The sequence below is a fragment of the Bombina bombina genome, chromosome 4, assembly GCF_027579735.1.
Source record: "Bombina bombina isolate aBomBom1 chromosome 4, aBomBom1.pri, whole genome shotgun sequence".
In the NCBI taxonomy this organism is placed as follows: domain Eukaryota; kingdom Metazoa; phylum Chordata; class Amphibia; order Anura; family Bombinatoridae; genus Bombina; species Bombina bombina.
The window spans coordinates 862,666,337-862,689,588 of NC_069502.1; the positions used below are offsets into that span (position 1 = coordinate 862,666,337).

The following is a 23,252-nucleotide window of genomic DNA, read 5'->3' on the forward strand; positions in this document are numbered from 1 at the left end:
CAGCGTAAGAACGCCTCTTTCTTTGTCTGGTCTGAAGACAGACAAGAAATGTGGAACCTTCCCCTTGGAGGGGAGTCCTTGAATTCTAGAAGGTATCCCTGAGTAACAATCTCTAATGCCCAGGGATCGGGAACATCTCTTGCCCAAGCCTGAGCGAAGAGAGAGAGTCTGCCCCCTACCAGATCCGGTCCCGGATCGGGGGCTACCCCTTCATGCTGTCTTAGTAGCAGCTGCAGGCTTCTTGGCCTGTTTACCCTTGTTCCAGCCCTGCAAAGGCTTCCAGGTTGCCTTGGGCTGTGAAGCGTTACCCTCTTGCTTTGCGGTTGCAGAGGTTGAAGCAGGGCCGCTCCTGAAGTTGCGAAAGGAACGAAAATTAGCCTTATTTTTAGCCTTAAAAGGCCTATCTTGCAGGAGAGCATGGCCCCTTTCCCCCGGTGATATCCTAAATAATCTCTTTCAACTCAGGCCCGAAAAGGGTCTTTCCTTTGAAAGGGATATTTAAGCAATTTTGTTTTGGACGACACGTCAGCCGACCATGACTTGAGCCAAAGAGCTCTGCGCGCCATAATGGCGAAACCAGAATTTTTCGCCGCTAACTTAGCTAATTGCAAAGCGGCATCTGTGATAAATGAATTAGCCAGCTTTAGAGCATTAATTCTATCCATGACTTCGTCATATGAAGTCTCCCTCTGGAGCGACTCCTCCAGTGCCTCAAACCAAAAAGCCGCTGCAGTAGTTACAGGAATAATGCAGGCAATAGGTTGGAGAAGGAAACCTTGTTGAACAAATATTTTCTTTAGTAAACCTTCTAATTTTTTATCCATAGGATCTTTGACCGCACAACTGTCTTCAATTGGTATGGTTGTGCGCTTGGCTAGCGTCGAAACTGCCCCCTCTACCTTAGGGACCGTCTGCCACGCGTCACGCCTGGGATCAGTTATGGGGAACATTTAAAAGATAGGGGGGGGGAAACAAAAGGTACACCTGGTCTCTCCCACTCCCTAGCCACAATATCCGCCATATAATTGAAACTGGGTCTAAGGTGCGCTAAGACAAAAGAGAATACCAAACTCCCCCTAAATGACAATATCCCTATAATTGTCACACAATAAAATTAAAATAGTTAAAAAGGGTTTAAAGGGAAGCGCTAAAACAAAGCCAAAGGTACTCACTCACTTAAAATATATACAATTTATTATAACATATATATATATATATATATATATATATATATATATATATATATATATATATATATATATATATATATATATATATATATATATATATATATATATCACATAAAAGGGACGTCTCCCCAAATGACACTGTAAAAATTTTTTTGGGGATATATAAAACAGGAGATCCTAATCATAAGAACCGCTATATGTAAAATTTATAAAATTATATTGCACACTAAGTTAACGGCTCTAAAACAAATAATATTAAAATAAAATTCAGTTAGAGTCCATGAAATTGATGAATATAAATACCACCAAGCTGCCAAAGAAAGTTAATAAGGTAGATCTGCCGGTTAAATGTATTCTGAATACTCCACACTTCCTCAAGAGAGATAAATGACCAGCATATTAACAAAGGTATTAGGATTAAAGTTCTTGGCAATTTACTTTACCCACGATCTCCTGATCGTCTGCAGCTCACCTTCCCTGTTCGGTATCCCCCTCGAGTGGATCCGACTGGGGTTTCTCGGCGTCTGACGTCACTGAATAGAGTTCCGGCAAAGGGAAGCGGCCAGAGCTTTGCGCTTATATCTGTGCTCCAGGTCAGATATCCTAAAAATGTGGCCTGTTAGGGAGGTCTGAGGACATCTATTCAGTGACGTCAGACGCCGAGAAACCCCAGTCGGATCCACTCGAGGGGGATACTGAACAGGGAAGGTGAGCTGCAGACGATCAGGAGATCGTGGGTAAAGTAAATTGCCAAGAACTTTAATCCTAATTCCTTTGTTAATATGCTGGTCATTTATCTCTCTTGAGGAAGTGTGGAGTATTCAGAATACATTTAACCGGCAGATCTACCTTATTAACTTTCTTTGGCAGCTTGGTGGTATTTATATTCATCAATTTCATGGACTCTAACTGAATTTTATTTTAATATTATTTGTTTTAGAGCTGTTAATTTAGTGTGCAATATAATTTTATAAATTTTACATATAGCGGTTCTTATGATTAGGATCTCCTGTTTTATATATCCAAAAAATTTTTTTACAGTGTCATTTGGGGAGACGTCCCTTTTATGTGAGAGATATATATATATATATATATATATATATATATATATATATATATATATATATATATATATATATGTTATAATAAATTGTATATATTTTAAGTTAGTGAGTACCTTTGGCTTTGTTTTAGCGCTTCCCTTTAAACCCTTTTTAACCACAATATCCGCCACCCTCTTAGGGATCGGAAACGCACCAGTGTATACAGGGACTTCTAGATATTTGTCAATTTGACACAATTTCTCTGGGACCACCATAGGGTCACAATCATCCAGAGTTGATAAAACCTCAATAAGCAATACGTGGTGGTGTTCCAATTTAAACGCTAGTGAATCTGATTCTGCCCGCTGAGAAATCTTTCCTGAGTCAGAAATTTCTCCTTCAGACATCACATCCCTCACCCCTACTTCAGAGTGTTGTGAGGGTACATCAGATAAACCTCCCAAAGCTTCTGACTGCTCCTCATCTGTTCTTAAAACAGAGCTGTCGCGCTTTTTAGGGAAAACTGGCAGTTTGGATAGAAAGGCCGCAAGGGAATTATCCATGACTGTCGCTAGTTGTTGCAATGTAATAGGTGCCAATGCACTAGAGGTACTAGGTATCGCTTGAGTGGGCGTAACTGGTGATGACACATGGGGAGAGTTAGGCGGACTATCCTCATTATCTTCAGTCAAAGAATCATCTAGGGCTATATTTTTAAGTGACACAATATGATCCTTGAAGTGTATAGACACATTAGTGCACTTGGGACACATTTTGAGTGGGGGTTCCACCATGGCTTCTGAACACATAGAGCAAGGCTTTTCCTTAGTGTCAGACATGTTTAACAGATTAGTAATATACACAAGCAGGCTTGGAAAACACTTTAATTAACAAAAAATACAATTTGAAATGAACGGTACTGTGCCTTTAAGAAATAAAAAGCGCACACAATTTTACAAAACGGTGAAAAATGAACCAAATCACTTAAAATTTTCACAGTATGTGCCTAATGCTTTGAAATGATTGCACAGCAAGTTTCAGCCTGATTAACCCTTAAATGCCCAAACCGGAGCAGTTTAAAGTCTGCAACCGGATAATAAACTACAGCACCTTGCCACAGCAGCCTGCCGTGGCCCTACCTGCCCTTAGGGATTAGGTTTGTGAACGTCAAGCCTCTGGAAGTCCTCAAACAGTCTGTGAACCCTCCATGTGAAGCAGCATGAGCAATCTGTCAGGATTAACTGCGCAACTGAGGCGCAAAATTAGGCCCCTCCCACTCCACAGGTGTGAGGCCTTCAAAATCCCCATTTTAGGTGACTAAAATAATGCCATGTGGAATAAAAACTCCGAAATAAACACACCAAAAGTGTTTAAAAAGTGTCTATAATGAGTATTTTGCTGAATAAAATAATCGATTGCCCTGCAACAGTGTCAACCAGCCTATTGAGCCCTCTTAAATAAGCCTTCAGTTCTATACTGAGTCTCAGAACATGGCTTACCCTTCCCACATGGGGATTCTTGTCAGTCTTCTAGCATTATCTTGTCTTGACTAGAAAAAAAGATGACTGAAATATACCTTAATGCAGTTAAGCCTGCAAACTGTTCCCCCCAAATGAAGTTTTCTGGTACTCTTCAGTCCTGTGTGGGAACAGCAATGGATTTTAGTTACAACATGCTAAATAGCACAAACCGATACTATTTAAAAATAACAAACTTTTGATTGGAGATATAAAACTACAAATCTAACACCACATTCACTTTACCCTCCCGTAGAGAGGCCCTGCTGCCAGAGCCGGCAAAGAGAATGACTGGGGGGTGGAGCTAGGGGGGAGCTATATGGACAGCTCTGCTGTGTGCTCTCTTTGCCACTTCCTGTAGGGAATGAGAATATCCCACAAGGATGAATCCGTGGACTGGATACACCTTGCAAGAGAAATAAAACATTTTGAAATTGCAATATAAACTGTTTAATACTCTGTAGTAAAAAAAAAAAAAAAAAAAAGACATGGCTGGTAAAACTGATCATATATTCAAACACCTACTAACCTTCTTAAGGAAACTGAATTCTTCTCACCCTAAACTACTACAATCACACCAACAGAACATTTAAATGAGGAAGCTATTTAATCCCAGCACTTGTATGAACAACTGTTTTCGCTATGTTGTTTTACCTGTTTCAATGTCAGCTGATGTACTTGTTTAAACATTTGCTTCAATAAAAAGATAACTTTAAAAAAACAAAAACAAAAAAAACTTTGTAATAAAACGTAGTGCAACTCTTGGCAGGGCCCTCTACCCATTTGATCCCTATAAATGTTACCTTGTATACAACCTATGTTTATAGCGCTGCGGAATCTGTTGGTGCCCTACAAATAAATTATGATAATAATAATAAAAACAAAATTTATGCTTATCTGATAAATTTATTTCTCTTGTGGTGTATCCAGTCCACGGGTTCATCCATTACTTGTGGGATATTCTCCTTCCCAACAGGAAGCTGCAAGAGGACACCCACAGCAGAGCTGTCTATATAGCTCCTCCCCTAACTGCCACCCCCAGTCATTTGACCGAAGACAAGCAAGAAAAAAGGAGAAACTATAGGGTGCAGTGGTGACTGTAGTTTAAAAATAAAAAACACCTGCCTTAAAATGACAGGGCGGGCCGTGGACTGGATACACCACAAGAGAAATAAATTAATCAGGTAAGCATAAATTTTGTTTTCTCTTGTAAAGGTGTATCCAGTCCACGGGTTCATTCATTACTTGTGGGATACCAATACCAAAGCTTTAGGACACGGATGAAGGGAGGGACAAGGCAGGCACTTAAACGGAAGGCACCACTGCCTGTAAGACCTTTCTCCCAAAAATAGCCTCCAAAGAAGCAAACGTATCGAATTTGTAGAATTTAGAAAAAGTATGAAGCGAAGAGCAAGTCGCCGCCTTACAAATCTGTTCAACAGAGGCCTCATTTTTAAAAGCCATGTGGAAGCTACCGCTCTAGTGGAATGAGCTGTAATTCTTTCAGGAGGCTGCTGGCCAGCAGTCTCATAAGCTAAGCGTATTATACTTCTTAGCCAAAAAGAAAGAGAAGTTGCCGAAGCCTTTAGGCCTCTCCTCTGTCCAGAGTAGACAACAAAGCAGATGTTTGACGAAAATCCTTCGTAGCTTGTAAATAAAACTTTAAAGCACGAACCACATCAATATTGTGTAAAAGACGTTCCTTCTTTGAGGAAGGATTAGGACATAATGAAGGAACAACAATCTCCTTATTAGATACTACCTTAGGAAGAAACCCAGGTTTGGTACGCAAAACTACCTTATCTGCATGGAAAATCAGATATGGGGAATCACACTGTAAAGCAGATAACTCAGAAACTCTTCGAGCCGAGGAGATAGCTACTAGAAACAGAACTTTCCAAGATAAAAGTTTAATATCTATGGAATGCAGAGGTTCAAACGGAACCCCTTGAAGAACCTTAAGAACTAAATTTAAACTCCATGGCGGAGCAACAGGTTTAAACACAGGCTTAATTCTAACTAAAGCCTGACAAAACGCCTGAACGTCTAGAACCTCAGCCAGACGTTTGTGCAAAAGAATAGACAGAGCAGAAATCTGTCCCTTTAAGGAACTAGCAGACAAACCTTTCTCCAATCCTTCCTGGAGAAAGGATAAGATTCTAGGAATCCTGACTTTACTCCATGAGTAACCCTTGGATTCACACCAATGAAGATATTTACACCATATCTTATGATAGATTTTCCTGGTGACAGGCTTTCGAGCCTGAATTAAGGTATCAATGACCGACTGGGAAAAACCACGCTTTGATAGGATCAAGCGTTCAATCTCCAAGCAGTCAGACACAGAGAAATCAGATTTGGATGTTTGAAAGGACCTTGAAGTAGAAGGTCCTGCCTCAGCGGCAGAGTCCATGGTGGAAAGGATGACATGTCCACCAGATCTGCATACCAAGTCCTGCGTGGCCACGCAGGAGCTATCAAAATCACAGAAGCTCTCTCCTGCTTGATCTTGGCAATCAGACGAAGGAGCAGAGGAAACTGTGGAAACACACAAGCCAGGCTGAAGGACCAGGGCGCTGCAAGAGCATCTATCAGCACTGCCTTGGGATACCTGTACCCGTAACAAGGAAGCTTGGCGTTCTGACGAGACGCCATGAGATCCAGTTCTGGTTTGCCCCATAGTTGAATCAACTGGGCAAATACCTCCGGATGGAGTTCCCACTCCCCCGGATGAAAAGTCTGCCGACTTAAAAAATCCGCCTCCCAGTTCTCTACTCCTGGGATATGGATAGCTGAGAGATGGCAAGAGTGAACCTCTGCCCATAGAATTATCTTTGAAACCTCCAACATCGCCAGGGGGCTCTTTGTACCCCCCTGATGGTTGATATAGGCTACAGTCGTGATGTTGTCTGACTGAAATCTGATGAACCTGACCGCAGCTAGCTGAGGCCTAGCCTGAAGAGCATTGAATATCACTCTTAGTTCCAGAATGTTTATCGGAAGGAGGGCTTCCTCATGAGTCCACGAACTCTGAGCCTTCAGGGAGTTCCAGACTGCGCCCCAGCCCAGAAGTCTGGCATCTGTCGTCACTATAGTCCATTCTGGCCTGCGGAAGCTCATTCCCCTGGACAGATGGACCCAAGATAGCCACCAGAGAAGAGAATCTCTGGTCGCTTGATCCAGATTTAGCGGAGGGGACAAATCTGTGTAATCCCCATTCCACTGATTGAGCATGCAAAGTTGCAGTGGTCTGAGATGTAGGCGGGCAAACGGAACTATGTCCATTGCCGCTACCATTAAGCCGATTACTTCCATACACTGGGCCACTGACGGCTGAGAAGTGGAATAAAGAGCACGGCAGGAAGTTAGAAGCTTTGACAACCTGACCTCTGTTCAGAAAAATCTTAATTTCTACTGAATCTATCAGAGTTCCTAGGAAGGAGAGAACTCTTTTCTTCGTTCACCTTCCACCCGTGAGACCTCAGAAAGGCCAGAACAATGTCCGTATGAGACTTGGCGATTTGAAAAGTCAACGCCTGTATCAGAATGTCGTCTAGGTAAGGGGCCACCGCTATGCCCCGTGGCCATAGAACCGCCAGTAGGGACCATAGAACCTTCGTAAAGATTATTGGTGCCGTGGCTAACCCGAAGGAAAGAGCCACAAACTGGTAATGCCTGTCTAGGAAGGCAAACCTGAGAAACCAATGATGATCTCTGTGTATCGGAATGTGGAGATAAGCATCCTTTAAGTCCACGGTAGTCATATCTTGAAGGATGGGACCCTGAGAAATTTGTTTAGGATCTTGAGATCCAAGATTGGTCTGAAAGTTCCCTCTTTTTTGGGAACTATAAACAGATTTGAATAGAATCCTTGCCCCTGTTCCTCCCTTGGAACTGGGTGGATCACTCCCATGACCAGAAGGTCTTGAACACAACGTAAGAATGCCTCTCTCTTTATCTGGTTTGCAGATAATTGTGAGAGATGAAATCTCCCTTTTGGAGATGAGGCTTTGAAATCCAGAAGATATCCCTGGGAAACAATCTCCAGAGCCCAGGGATCCTGAACGTCTCTTGCCCAAGCCTGGGCGAAGAGAGAAAGTCTCCCCCCACTAGATCCGGTCCCGGATCGGGGGCTACTCCCTCATGCTGTCTTAGAGGCAGCAGCAGTTTTTTTGGCCTGCTTTCCCTTGCTCCAAGCCTAGTTAGGTCTCCAGACTGGCTTGGACTGGGAAAAATGTCCTTCTTGTTTTGCAGTAGAGGAAGTTGAAGCTGCGCCAACTCTTGAAGTTCCGAAAGGAACGAAAATTAGTCTGTTTGGTCCTTAATTTGTTGGACCTATCCTGGGGAAGGGCGTGGCCTTTTCCTCCAGTAATATCAGAAATGATCTCCTTCAGTCCAGGCCTGAATAGGGTCTGCCCTTTGAAGGGGATGTTGAGAAGCTTATACTTTGAAGTAACGTCAGGTGACCAGGATTTAAGCCATAGCGCCCTATGCGCCTGATAGGCAAAACCTGAATTCTTAGCCGTTAGCTTAGTTAAATGAAAACCGGCGTCAGAAATAAATGAATTGGCTAACTTAAGAGCTTTAAGCCTGTCAAGGATATCATCCAACGGGGTCTCCACCTGTAGAGCCTCTTCAAGAGACTCGAACCAGAAAGCCGCTGCAGCAGCGACTGGGGCAATGCATGCAAGAGGCTGGAGAATAAAACCTTGTTGTATAAAGATTTTCTTAAGGAAACCCTCTAATTTTTTATCCATTGGACCTAGGAAAGCACAACTGTCCTCGACGGGGATAGTTGTACGCTTAGCTAGGGTAGATACTGCTCCCTCCACCTTAGGGACTGTCTGCCACGAGTCCCATGTAGCGGTATCTATGGGAAACATCTTTTTAAACGCAGGAGGGGGAGAGAACGGTACACCTGGTCTATCCCATTCCTTCGTAATAATTTCTGAAAACCTCTTAGGGATTGGAAAAACATCAGTGTAAACAGGCACTGCAAAGTATTTGTCCATTTTACACAATTTCTCTGGGACTACAATAGTGTCACAGTCATCCAGAGTTGCTAAAACCTCCCTGAGCAACAAGCGGAGGTGTTCAAGCTTAAATTTAAATGCTGTCATTTCAGAGTCAGACTGAAGTAACGCCTTCCCTGAATCAGAAATGTCACCCACAGATAGAAGCTCTCCTGCTTCAGCTTCTGTACATTGTGAGGGTATATCAGACATAGCTACTAAAGCGTCAGAAAGCTCTGTATTTGTTCTAGCCCCAGAGCTGTCTCGCTTTCCTTGTAACCCTGGCAGTTTGGATAATACCTCTGTGAGGGTATGATTCATAACTGCCGCCATGTCTTGTAAGGTAAACGCATTGGACGCGCCAGATGTACTTGGCGTCACTTGCGCGGGAGATATAGGTTCTGACACATTGGGAGAGCTAGGTGGTTTAACCTCCCTTTTGTCAGTCTGAGGAATCTCTGGTGATAAATCCTTAAAACCCATAATATGGTCTTTATAACTTATAGAAAGGTCAGTGCATTTAGCACACATTCTAAGAGGGGGTTTCACAATGGCTTCTAAACATAATGAACAAGGAGTTTCCTCTATGTCAGACATGTTTAACAGACTAGTAATGAGACCAGCAAGCTTGGAAAACACTTTAATAAATGTGAAAAAGCAATTAAACAAAAACGGTACTGTGCCTTTAAGAGAAAAAGACTACCACATAAACTGCAAAACAGTGATAAAAAGTAGTAAACTCTACGAAATTTTTACAGTGTGTATAAGAGACTAAAGCAGCATTGCACCCACTTGCAAATGGATGATTAACCCCTTAGGCCCCAAAACGGATTAGAAAAACTGTAAACCGTTAAAAAACAGTCAAACACACTGCCACAGCTCTGCTGTGGCTCCTACCTGTCCTTAAACACGATTTTTGCAGGAAAAAAACCCCTCTATAGTGGTCCTAGATGCCAGAGGACTCCTTTAGGGAAGCTGGATGTCTCAGTCTGAATATCAACTGCGCATAAAGTGCGCGAAAATATGCCCCTCCCACCATGCACTGAATGTCAGAGGGCCTTAAAAAAAGTACTCCTAGGAGTGATCTAACAAGCCATGTGGAAAACTAGGCCCCAAATAAAGATTTATCACCCTCAGAGAAAAAACGTTTTTACTATAAAACATGCAAACGTTTTTACACTAAGTAATATGAGTATTAACATGAATATTACCCTTTTTTGCAAGCATGATCCCAGTTGCTGTTAAATCACTGTATCAGGCTTACCTCGAATATACCAGGCACTGTCAGCATTTTCTAGACCTTATCTCTCTAGAAAAAAATATACTGAACATACCTCAAAGCAGGCAATCTGCAGACCGTCCCCCCAACTGAAGTTTTCTTTCCATACTCTTCAGTTATGTGTGAGAACAGCAATGGACCTTAGTTACAAACCGCTAAGATCATCAAACCTCCAGGTAGAATTCTTCTTCCAATTTCTGCCTGAGAGTAAAACAGTACAACGGCGGTACCGTTTAAAAATAACGAACTTTTGATTGAAGGTAAAAACTACACTAAGTCACCACATCTCTCGATACTTCCTTTCTTGTCGAGAGCTGCAAGAGAATGACTGGGGGTGGCAGTTAGGGGAGGAGCTATATAGACAGCTCTGCTGTGGGTGTCCTCTTGCAGCTTCCTGTTGGGAAGGAGAATATCCCACAAGTAATGGATGAACCCATGGACTGGATACACCTTTACAAGAGAAAAATAATAATAATAACTTTTATGCCCCTTTTCTTGTAGTTTGAGTGTTGATTTTTTCAATTCTACTGAGTTTATAATGTGTGTGCAAAGATTACCGGAAAAAGTTTACATGGATCTCTGCTAGATGAACCCTGATTTTAGAAACGGTCTGCTAGGGAGAGATTAGGCACAGAGGCTGAAAGGGAACATGCTTATAGGAAATTAAAAGCCGTAGTCAAATTAAAAACTAAAGGTCAAGCCAGGGTGACAGGGCTCAGGCAAAGGTGGAATCACAGGAGAAGCCAAAGGCCAATACCAAGTTTCAGTCATCAAGTAGGGATTGAGTAGAGAACCAAGAAAGTCCAGGTAACAAGTCAAGGAACAATTCTCAAGTTAATAGTCTGCAGTGGTACAAAAAAACAGATTGACACACTCAACTGGGCTCAGAATAGAAACTGGAATAAACTTCCTTGCTTGGTCCCTCCTTGCTCCCACAGTACAATCTCTTTTAGAACACTATGCCTGTCACAAAGGAAACATTTCCTGCAGCATATCAGTCCGATCCTGCCAAATAACAGTCCAGCCCTGAATTACCAGGCAAATCTCCTCTGAACAAGAGAAAACAACTCCCAGATGTACGTTTCCGCCCTCTATGAGCCTCATCAGCAAATCTATAGGGCTTGTGTGCAAGGAGTCCACGTCTGGTTTCCCCTTTTACTTTTAGAGAGACCTAAGAGTATTTGAATACATCACAAAAAACAGAGAGACACACTCAACTGGGCTCAGAACAGAAGCTGGAATAAAGTTCCTTGCTTGGTCTCTCCTTACTCTCAGGGTACAATCTCTTTTATAAATAAAAAGAGAGAAACGCTCAACCTGGGAACGAACAATAGCATAATAGCTTGTTCTATGGCTAGTTACCACCCAAGAAGCAGCCTCTTTTTGCTCAACATGTGCCTTTCACAGAGAAGAACTTTCCTGTAGCATATCAGTCTGATCCTGACTTAACAGTACAGTCCAGCCCCGAAATACCAGGCAATCCCTCTCTGAACGAGAGAAACGGCAAAACATAAATTATGCTTACCAGATCATTTCATTTCCTGCTGTACAACAAGACTCCACTGCATAATTCCTTACTGTTGGGAAATACTGAACCTGGCCACCAGGAGGAGGCAAAGACACCCCAGCCAAAGGCTTAAATACCTCTCCCACTATCCCTATGTCATTTTTCTGAAGGAAAAAGGAACAGTAGGAGAAATATCAGGGTCTAAATCATCTGGTAAGCATAATTTATGTTTTCCTTCTTAATACAAGGAGAGTCCACGGCATCATTCCTTACTGTTGGGAAACTTATACCCAAGCTCTTAAGGACACTGAATAAAAACGGAAGGGATAAAAAAAGTATGTAAGGAGGAATTTGTGACGACCAAGGTTAACCAACCCTGCGCCAGTCACTTGTTTGGCACAGAAAGGGTTATCAGACCCCTTCTACTGTCACTAATATGTCACAATCTAGCAACGCCAGGCAAGCTTGTGATTTAGTTCAGTGGATGCAAGTGTTAACAACACTCTTTAGTCTGTACTAGACATAAAAGAAATGCCCAAAACTCCCCTTTAATGCCACCCACACTAAACTAACTATAATATCTAGCTGCCACCACTTAAGATTATATGATATGGGAAATCTTAAGGAAACCCCAGATTTACACATTAAAGTGAAGGTCAAGTTCGGGTGACTTGCTCACGCCGTTGGATACCTTAATAAAAACTAGGTTAACTTTCATTCATCAATTTTTCCACTTCTCAATAAATAACGCTGTTTTTTACCTTATAAACAGCCTCCGGTACATTTCTTTAATCCGCCCGCCATTTTCTATAATTGATTGATAGGCTAGTCCTATTCAATCCACCAATGGCCGATTCCACCCCAGGGCGTTCAGCCCCTTTCCTGAAACGTCACGTGATAGTTATGCACATGCGTTAAAGCTTCGATAGCGCAGTTTTTTAGTTTCTTCCTCATGCTCGTTCATGAGTTGTGGTTTGAATGTCGATACGCATGCGCAGTTTTTTTTTTTTTTTTTTACTGTCGTGAACACGCTTGGGACCGATGTAGCAGGTGGGACTGCTCGCAACGTCACAAGAGGAGAACAAGGAAGTTGTGCGGGGGAGGAGTTGAGTTGCGATATAAACGGTACTTATTTTCAAACTTATTTATTTCAAAAACCAAAGTGATAAATTAAAATATAAGGTAGCGACTAAATTAATGCTACATTGCCTAATGCATTGCGGTAGTCAATTACAGTAAAATTGACTTTAACTCTTAGAATACAATTTGGCAGAAAATAACCTAAAATATACAGTTCTAATATTCCAGTCTCTTTCAGTAACGTGGTTCAATTATTAGACAAAGGCCAACACTTAATAAAGGAATTATTTATTATGCCAAAAAATATTATACACAATGCATTATTAATAAAAAGTTGTTACAAATAAAATTACACACAGCAAACAAGTTAAAATAAAATGAAGAAAATAACAGACCTAATACTTTCCTACCTTATAAGTCTGCCCCAGGGAGATGGGCAAGAGAAGATGGTCACTCACGCTGTAGCAGCCTCCCATGTAGAATGAACAATTTTACATATTGAAACATCAAACTTTATACAATTTTCAAGAGATCAGGTTGCTTCCCAACCCTTTTCGCAGGGGCTAAGAAACCCCCTACCTTTTATGACCTCCAATAAACTCTAAGTCTTTGCCTGAAATTATAGAACACATAATTTCTGCTAAGTAAATCTATTTTCATATAAGCAGGAAGGCAATCTCTTGGTTTCATTGTGCAAATCAGTTTGATATCAAATATGACAGGGTTGTCATATTTACCTTAATTTACTGTCATAATATGTTTTAAACGTTATACTACATGAAGCCCACGTCCATTTATTGACCTTATCAGTTTCTGTACAGAGGCACTGTTCTGTATCATGCCCTCTGCTGACAGTTTGAGCCATAAAGGTCTGTTCCTGTATACTACACAGGATTTATGAGGCTCCTGGAACTTCAAAGAAAACACAAAGTTCTTTTTGAAAAACAAATCTTTTTTAGCTCACAAGCTAAAGAGAATTAACCCCTTAGCAGCTAAATCATGAGGTATTCGTCACAGAGGACCAGGTAGCCGCCTTACAAATCTGATCTATAGAGGCCTCGTTCTAAAAGGCCCAAGAGGAAGCCACTGCTCTAGTAGAATGAGCCATAATTCTCTGAGGAGGTTTATGTTCTGATGTCTCATAAGCTAAGCGGGAAACACACCTTAACCAAAAAGTTAAGGAAGTCGAAGAGACCTTCTGACCCTTACGCTTCCCAGAATAGGCAACAAACAAGGAAGAAGTTTGTCTAAAATCCTTATTAGCCTGAAGATAAAACGACAAGGCACAAACCACGTCCAAATTATGAAGTAAACGTTCCTTCGAAGGAGAATTAGGACACAAGGAAGGAACCACAATCTCTTGATTGATGTTGCGGTCTGACATGACCTTAGGGAGAAACCCTAACTTAGTCCGTAGAACAGCCTTATCCAAATGGAACACCAGATAAGGAGGCTCACATTACAAGGCAGCAATTTCAAATACTCTGCGCACAGAAGCAATAGCCAGTAGAAAAAGAACCTTCCAGGACAACAACTTAATGTCAATATCATGCATAGGCTCAAACGGAGCCTGTTGCAAAACCTTAAGAACCAGATTCAGACTCCAAGGAGGAGCCGAAGATCTGAACAAAAGGTCTGATCCTAAAAAGAGCCTTAATAAAAGAATGAACATCTGGAAGCCCAGAGAGCCTCTTGTGCAGTAAAACAGACAAGATGCGACGAGTAACTGGCTTACGAGCTTGAATGAGAGTATCAGTGACTCTCTCAGAAAACCCTCTCTTGGCAAGGACTCAGCGTTTAATCTCCACGCAGTCAGCCTCAGAAACAACAAATCACTGGATGTCCCCTGGACCAGAGAGCTATGTTTAACCTTTCGCTTGCACTTAGCAGGGCTAGGTAAAGCACTAAGAGCCCCAGACTCTGCCGTTTTTACCTTGCGTTAAGACGGAGGATCAGGTGTGCTACGGGAAGCTGCATGTGGTGATGAAGAAGACTGATGGGTATGCACCTCATGGGATGGCGAGTCCTCAGAGGTGGACGGCTCAGTAGTACTAAGGGGTTAACCTTCTTAGATATAATCACCTTGTTGATGCATATGGAACATAGTTGAGAGGGTGGGCATACCAAGGCCTCCTCACACTATAAACAGGTATTACTATTCGGAATAGAGGGAGTACTTTCAAGCATATCAAAAGTCCTCCATAGCTTCTGCTAACAACAGTAGGACACAGAATAAAATAACTTTTTATTTCTCACAAACGGCACCTTTATACTCCCAAATGACTGGGGAACTCACCACCTCCTAGACTCAGGCAGAGGGAACAAGCGACTTCTCAGACAGCTAGCTCAGTCAGGAAAGAGAAAACAAAAGTGTGACCACACTTGGTCACATGGTGCGCAAGGCAGGACCACCCCTGCTATGTGTCAGGGTGCCAGGAATCAGACAGATGAGAAGTGCAAAAATAATCACACCTTTATTAATAACAAAAAAATAATAAAAAGTCCACAAGTCAAACAACAAGCCAGGAGTCAAAGCCAGAGCTAGTAGTCAGACGAGCCGAGTCAGGAGCCAAAGTGAATAGTCAGACGAGCCAGAATCAGGAACAAGAAAAACAGCAGAGTCAGGAACAAGCCAGGGATCAGGAACCAGTAGGGACGTCAGACAGCCATTTAATACACAGAAACTCACAAACAGGTCTGAAACAATGCAAGGGTAAAGCATACTGAACAGAGGCTCTTTAAATAATAAGTGATGACATCATAATTGTGAGACTGCAACCTGTACACCAGGCCATAAAAGGGCATGCAGGAAATGATCAGCATCACACACTCTGCACCAGACTCAGCAAGAGAGGCAAGTAAAATGGATGCCAGCACCACATGGCAAACAAAGCAGGGAAAAAAAACTGACACTATGAGAAAAAGCACGCCAAGCTACAAGCTGCGCAGCGTTCAAAGTGAAAGTAAAAACCTGTATGTTCCGTTGCTGCAAAGAACATGAGCCCAAAAAAAACCAAAAAAAAAAACCACACACACACAAAATCATTATTCTATAAAGATAAAAGGAGCCACACTCTGACCCTGTCTTCAGCGTTTTCAACATATGTAAAAATTGAAACAATCTTACCAGAATCCATGCTGTGGAACAGAAACACAGCCTATCAAGTGTGACAGTCTTGTAGCATCGCTCCTGACATGGACTTGAGTGAAGAAAAAGAAGACAGTGAAACTCGTCAACACTGGTTGCTTAAGGAGCTGTTAGCAGGCAGTCTGGATGGGTTCGCAGAAAGACTCTCCCTGCATCTCCATACTCTAACTTTCGTCAATGCTCTCACTGAGAGGCTGACAAGACTACTTAATACTCCAGTCCCATATCGAAAGGCATATATCCCTCCTGAGGAACCCTCCGAAAATCTTCTGACACTTTTCTGCCATCCTCCTGTGATGAAAGGCAAAGAATGACTGGGGGAAATGGGAAGTGGGAGAGGTATTTAAGCCTTTGGCTGGGGTGTCTTTGTCTCCTCCTGGTGGCCAGGTTCAGTATTTCCCAACTGTAAGGAATGATGCTGTGGACTCTACTTGTATTAAGAAGGAAAGCCCAGATGTACATTTAGGCCTAGTGTGGGCCTCGTCAGTGAGGTGCAGCCATATCCTTCTAGGCACACTGACCAACGGGTCCACATCTGGATTCCCACATCACCATTAGGGAGACTTCCCTAAGAGTCATTTGCATAAATAAAAAGAGAGAAGCATTCAACCTGGGAACGAACAATAGCATAAAAGCTTGTTCTATGGCTAGTTACCACCCAAGAAGCAGCATCTTTTTACTCAACATGTGCCTTTCACAGAGAAGAACTTTCCTGTAGCATATCAGTCTGATCCTGACTTCACAGTACAGTCCAGCCCCGAAATACCAGGCAATCCCTTTCTAAACAGGAGAAACGGCAAAAGCCGGACATACGTTTTGGCCTAGTATAGGCCTCGTCAGTGAGGTGCAGCCATATCCCTCTAGGTACACTGAGCAAAGGGTCCCCGTCTGCATTCCAGGTCTCACACAAGTAGGATAACACCCCCCCCCAAAGCAAAGCCAATACTTGTACAGCCCAGTCTGGCCCAAAGACAACACATATCTAAGGAGGTTACTATGTACTGCTTAGAGAAGTGCCACCAGTCAGAGTTAGTGTGCCGGTTATGTGTTGGAACACGTACTATAAAGGATGACTTCATTAAAGTAAGTGTAAATGTTTAGTTTCTATAAAGTGATAGGCACCACAAGGATGTGTAGAAACCCTGTTAGATAGTTAATTTAACAAAAAAAATTTTTATTAAAAAATATTCATAAAAAGATACAAATACATAAAATAATCAGTAATACACAAAAAATTTAGTTACATTACAATTTCAACACTTCCATATAACAACTCTTATACATTTTAACACCATGTACTGTATACATGTTCTATACCATAATTAAATAGAAGTAGATTAATATTCTACTTAATTTCAAATTTGTTTAGTGTGATTGTTATAAATTGATCCATAATATCTTATCAATATCCAGCAAAATGTAACTATTTCTTAACATAATATAATTTTAATTTAACTTAACTAAACAGTGCTTACTATCACTTCCTTAAGATATATCAGAACCTCACGTAGCTTTTCCTTCCAGAGCCTAATTCGAACAAATATAGCCCTAAGACTTCTAACTACACCACAAGGTCAAAAGTGTAAACACATTACATTCTAAGTGGGGCCAAGATTCTATTTTTTATCTGAGGTTCTAAACTTTCAATGAAGTCCCCCCATTTTTTTATTAAACTCAGTTATTCTTACATCCTTATCACACAGTACATCAAATAATTCTATATTCAGTTGTTCTAGCATACACAAGAGAAATTCCTTCATACTAGGACCTCTATTTAATAGCCACTTTTTCATTATACATTTTCTTCCCAGCAGAATCAGACAGCAATTTAATATTTTATTGTTTAACTTGCTCATTAAATACAAGTAGAATGTTCAAAAAATTCAAGTTAATCTTATATTTTAAAATCCTAGAGGCCCAAAGACTGATCTTTACCCAAAATTGACCAATTTTCAGATATTTCTTAACAATATATCATTTTTTATTTTTTCTATTTTTCATCATTTTTAGAATCAGTATCAACTTTGTTGCATATACAACTTGGTTGCATATATCATTTATTATATTTATATATCAAGTTTTTTTTTATATAATATCCCTATTAATTGCTACATCTCAGATTGTCCAAATTATGCAACGGTTCAATAGATCGATTATCAAGTTTGTCAATTGAATTGGTATTCCTCAATTATCAATTAGAAATTGGCTAACCACTTGCCCTCAATCAAAATGGTTCTGTAAAACCGGAAATGATGGAACCGGAAGTGCCGAACATACGGGCATCCGGATTGCACAACGGAAGTGCGGGTTGGTAGCGGCGGGTAATCCGATCACATCTGGGTTTTTTGGCGCAATTTTTATAAGTAACTCCCACAACCTATGGTATTTAAGGTCAGTAATAATGGAGCCTCTATACGTCTTGAAAAAGGCCATCTCTTTAGGGCCGAAACACGTAGACTACTTGAAATTAAGATTTGTGAGGCTCATTACATATCCAGGACCACGGCTTTTGGGTAAGTCTATTACCAATAGACCTCATCCCACAAGCCCTTTTTGTTTAGTGCACTTTCTTTTATTTTCAGGTCTCTGTCAATGGACTAGGACACTGGATTTCAATTGCACACCAAAGGATTACCATTGACTTTTTATTGACTGTTTTTTATATATATTTTTTGAACTATATATTTTTTGAACTTTTTATTGTGACTGATCAGTGGAGTTTGGGACTTCACATGGACAGCTGAGTCCTTTTTTCTGAAATGCAAACCAACTGATAATAGCATTGTTACATTAGATAGAAAATTTGCTGGTACCAGTCTAATTGTATTAGGGTTGTGGAACACATATTGTTTTATTTTAGTTTACATTATATCACTCACTGAGTTGATCACCACACTGCTATTTCTTGATTTCATTTCTTGATTATTTCACTTCCAGTTGGATATATATTTTATTATATCACCCCACCTATTTTGTTATTTGTGTATTGCACACTTTCACCTTTATATCTTCCTCCCCATTTCTTATTCACAATATTATCACGGACATATTGGTACTGATTCGATTAGAACGATTTCTTGTATAGTTTATTTTGATTTGTTATCCATATATGTGAACACATATTGTTGTTATTTACCATTTTTATCCACCAATTTTGGGAAATTTAGTATTTCATTTAAAACCTATTCCACTTTCTGTAAGTTCAAAGTCAGTATATGTGGAACACGTATCCATGAGTTTACTAACTTAGTTAACTTATTGTGTTCCCCGTGGTTAGATTCAGCCTATTCCTCTTCCCCCTAGCTTACTGTAGTGTTTAAACACATCGAAGTCCACTCCAAGCTGGAAGGTGTATCTGTTCCTACAAGTTCAGTTTATACAGTTTTCCAATTAATGGTCAACTTGTCTCATTTTTTATCCTTTTTTTTTATCTGTTTACCCAGTATTATTTTTTGGTATTCTTTGTATTTTTTCGGTTTTATTATATGTATTTTAATAAATGTGTAATGAATTGTTATTAACTTAACGATTCGTGACTTGTGGATTATATCCAATCATCTGATATACGTCCAAACTTAGTAGTATTTAACCTCCTGTGGTATATCTTAGCCATTGGCGCTCCTATATACCCAACATTGTAATGGCAACTAACGGTCCTATAGAGAGAGCTAATATCAGCTAACAATTCTATAGAGTGCGCTAATAGCAGCTAACAGTCCTATAGAGAGTGCTAATAGCAGCTAACAATCCTATAGAGAGTGCTAATAGCAGCTAACAATCCTATAGAGAAAGCTAATAGCAGCTAACAGCCCTATAGAGAGTGCTAATGGCAACTAACAGTCCTATAGAGAGAGTTTATGGCAATTTACGGTCCTATAGGGAGAGCTAATGGCAACTAACGGTCCTATAGAGACAGCTAATGGCAACTAACGGTCCTATAGAGACAGCTAATAGCAGCTAACGGTCCTATAGAGAGTGCTAGTGGCAACTATCGGTCCTATAGATAGAGCTAATAGCAGCTAACGGTCCTATAGAGAGAGCTAATAAAAGCTAACGGTCCTATAGAGAGAGCTATTAGCAGCTAACAGTCCTATAGAGAGAGCTAATAGCAGCTAACAGTCCTATAGAGAGAGCTAATAGCAGCTAACAGTCCTACAGAGAGTGCTAATGTCATCTAACAGTCCTATAGACTAGAAACTGCTAAAGACAGCTAACAGTCCTATAGAGAGTGCTAATGGCAGCTAACAGTCCTATAGAGAGTGCTAATGACAGCTAACAGTCCTATAGAGAGTGCTAATGGCAGCTAACAGTCCTATAGAGAGTGCTAATGTCATCTAACAGTCCTATAGACTAGAAACTGCTAAAGACAGCTAACAGTCCTATAGAGAGTGCTAAAGACAGCTAACAGTCCTATAGAGAGTGCTAATGACAGCTAACAGTCCTATATAGAGCGGTAATGACAACTAACAGTCCTATATAGAGAGCTAATGGCAGCTAACAGTCCTATAGAGAGAGCTAATGGCAGCTAACAGTCCTATAGAGAGCGCTAATGGCAGCTAACAGTCCTATAGCAAGCTAATGGCAACAGTCCTATAGAGTGCTAATAGCAGCGGTAATGACAGCTAACAGTCCTATATAGAGAGCTAATGGCAGCTAACAGTCCTATAGAGAGTGCTAATGACAGCTAACAGTCCAATAGTGAGTGCTAATGACAGCTAACAGTCCTATAGAGAGTGCTAATGACAGCTAACAGTCCTATAGAGAGTGCTTATGACAGCTAAAAGTCCTATAGAGAGTGCTAATAGCAGCTATCAGTCTTATAGAGAGCGCTAATGACAGCTAACAGTCCTATAGAGAGTGTTGATAGCTCCTATTAGCTCTCTCTATAGGAAAGTTAACTGCTATCAACACTCTCTATAGGACTGTTAGCTGTCATTAGCGCTCTCTATAGGACTGATAGCTGCTATTAGCACACTCTATAGGAATGTTAACTGCCAACGGTCCTATAGAGAGTGCTAATGACAGCCAACAGTCCTACAGAGAGTGCTAATGACAGCCAACAGTCCTACAGAGAGTGCTAATGGCAGCTAACAGTCCTACAGAAAGTGCTAATGGCAGCAAACAGTCCTACAGAGAGTGCTAATGGCAGCTAACGGCACTATAGCGAGTGTGGATAGCAGTTAACAGTCTTATAGAGAGCATTTATAAGAAAGGGGTCAGAAGCAAGGCGAGGAGGGTGTGAGGAGAACATATAATTTTATTTACATGAGACAACATGTCACAGTTACAGAGTCTCCCATTTACTTAATATGCGCTAATCACCTGTAGCTGTATTTATAGAAACTTCATCCTCCTCAGTCTTCACCTGATCACACGTGTACAGATCTTCTGTTATCTCAAATCTCACTACATCAGTGTTATCTTCATCTGTACAAATAAAGCAGATTCAGTTTTAAATCCCATGATCTAGTTTTTATAACTTCACCACAAAACAGACAATAGCACCAAAAAGTGTGCTGTGGTACTTTCCCTCTTATCTCTCACCTAAAATTATATGAGATAAGTAAAAGGGATGTTAGACACACCATGCGTGCACCCCTGTGAGCCTCAGACACACCATATGTGCACACTCACCTGCAACCTGAATCCCTTACACACCCCATGTGCACACCCACCTGTAACCTGCATCCCTCAGACACACCATGTGCACACCCACCTGTAACCTGCATCCCTCAGACACAGCACATGTGCACATCCACCTGCAACCTTCAGACACAACCCACGTGCACACCCACCTGTAACCTGCATCCCTCAGACACACCATGTGCACACCCACCTGTAACCTGCATCCCTCAGACACACCGCACGTGCACACCCACCTGTAACCTGCATCCCTCAGACACACCATACGTGCACACCCACCTGTAACCTGCATCCCTCAGACACACCGCACGTGCACACCCACCTGTAACCTGCATCCCTCAGACACACCATACGTGCACACCCACCTGTAACCTGCATCCCTCAGACACACCGCACGTGCACACCCACCTGTAACCTGCATCCCTCAGACACACCATACGTGCACACCCACCTGTAACCTGCATCCCTCAGACACACCATACGTGCACACCCACCTGTAACCTGCATCCCTCAGACACACCGCACGTGCACACCCACCTGTAACCTGCATCCCTCAGACACACCATACGTGCACACTCACCTGTAACCTGCATCCCTCAGACACACCCCACGTGCACACTCACCTGCAACCTGAATCCCTCAGACACACCATACGTGCACACTCACCTGTAACCTGCATCCCTCAGACACACCATACGTGCACACTCACCTGTAACCTGCATCCCTCAGACACACCATACGTGCACACTCACCTGTAACCTGCATCCCTCAGACAAACCCCACGTGCACACTCACCTGCAACCTGCATCCCTCAGACACACCATACGTGCACACCTACCTGTAACCTGCATCCCTCAGACACACCATACGTGCACACCTACCTGTAACCTGCATCCCTCAGACACACCATACGTGCACACTCACATGGAACCTGAATCCCACAGGAACACCATACGTGAACACTCACCTGCAACCTGAATCCCTCAGACACACCATACGTGCACACTCACCTGTAACCTGCATACCTCAGACACACCGCACGTGCACACCCACCTGTAACCTGCATCCCTCAGACACACCATACGTGCACACCCACCTGTAACCTGCATCCCTCAGACACACCGCACGTGCACACCCACCTGTAACCTGCATCCCTCAGACACACCGCACGTGCACACCCACCTGTAACCTGCATCCCTGACACACCCCACGTGCACACTCACCTGCAACCTGCATCCCTCAGACACACCATACGTGCACACTCACCTGTAACCTGCATCCCTCAGACACACCCCACGTGCACACTCACCTGCAACCTGCATCCCTCAGACACACCCCACGTGCACACTCACCTGCAACCTGCATCCCTCAGACACACCATACGTGCACACTCACCTGTAACCTGCATCCCTCAGACACACCATACGTGCACACTCACCTGCAACCTGCATCCCTCAGACACACCATACGTGCACACTCACCTGCAACCTGCATCCCTCAGACACACCATACGTGCACACCTACCTGTAACCTGCATCCCTCAGACACACCATACGTGCACACCTACCTGTAACCTGCATCCCTCAGACACACCATACGTGCACACTCACATGGAACCTGAATCCCACAGGAACACCATACGTGAACACTCACCTGCAACCTGAATCCCTCAGACACACCATACGTGCACACTCAACTGTAACCTGCATCCCTCAGACACACCATACATGCACACTCACCTGTAACCTGCATCCCTCAGACACACCATACATGCACACTCACCTGTAACCTGCATCCCTCAGACACACCATACGTGCACACTCACCTGCAACC

The 23,252-nt window shown here is 42.1% G+C and overlaps 1 protein-coding gene across 2 annotated transcripts in view; it reads right to left on the reverse strand.

Annotated features, from left to right (window-relative positions):
• The window catches only part of LOC128657331 (gastrula zinc finger protein XlCGF26.1-like), a 41,450-nt gene that overhangs the window by 6,669 nt on the left and 11,529 nt on the right, over positions 1-23,252 (reverse strand). For both annotated transcript variants that reach the window (XM_053711635.1, XM_053711634.1), the window contains exon 4: positions 21,099-21,203. In XM_053711635.1, coding sequence (XP_053567610.1) covers positions 21,099-21,203 — 105 coding nt within the window. The remainder of the gene's footprint in view (positions 1-21,098; positions 21,204-23,252) is intronic.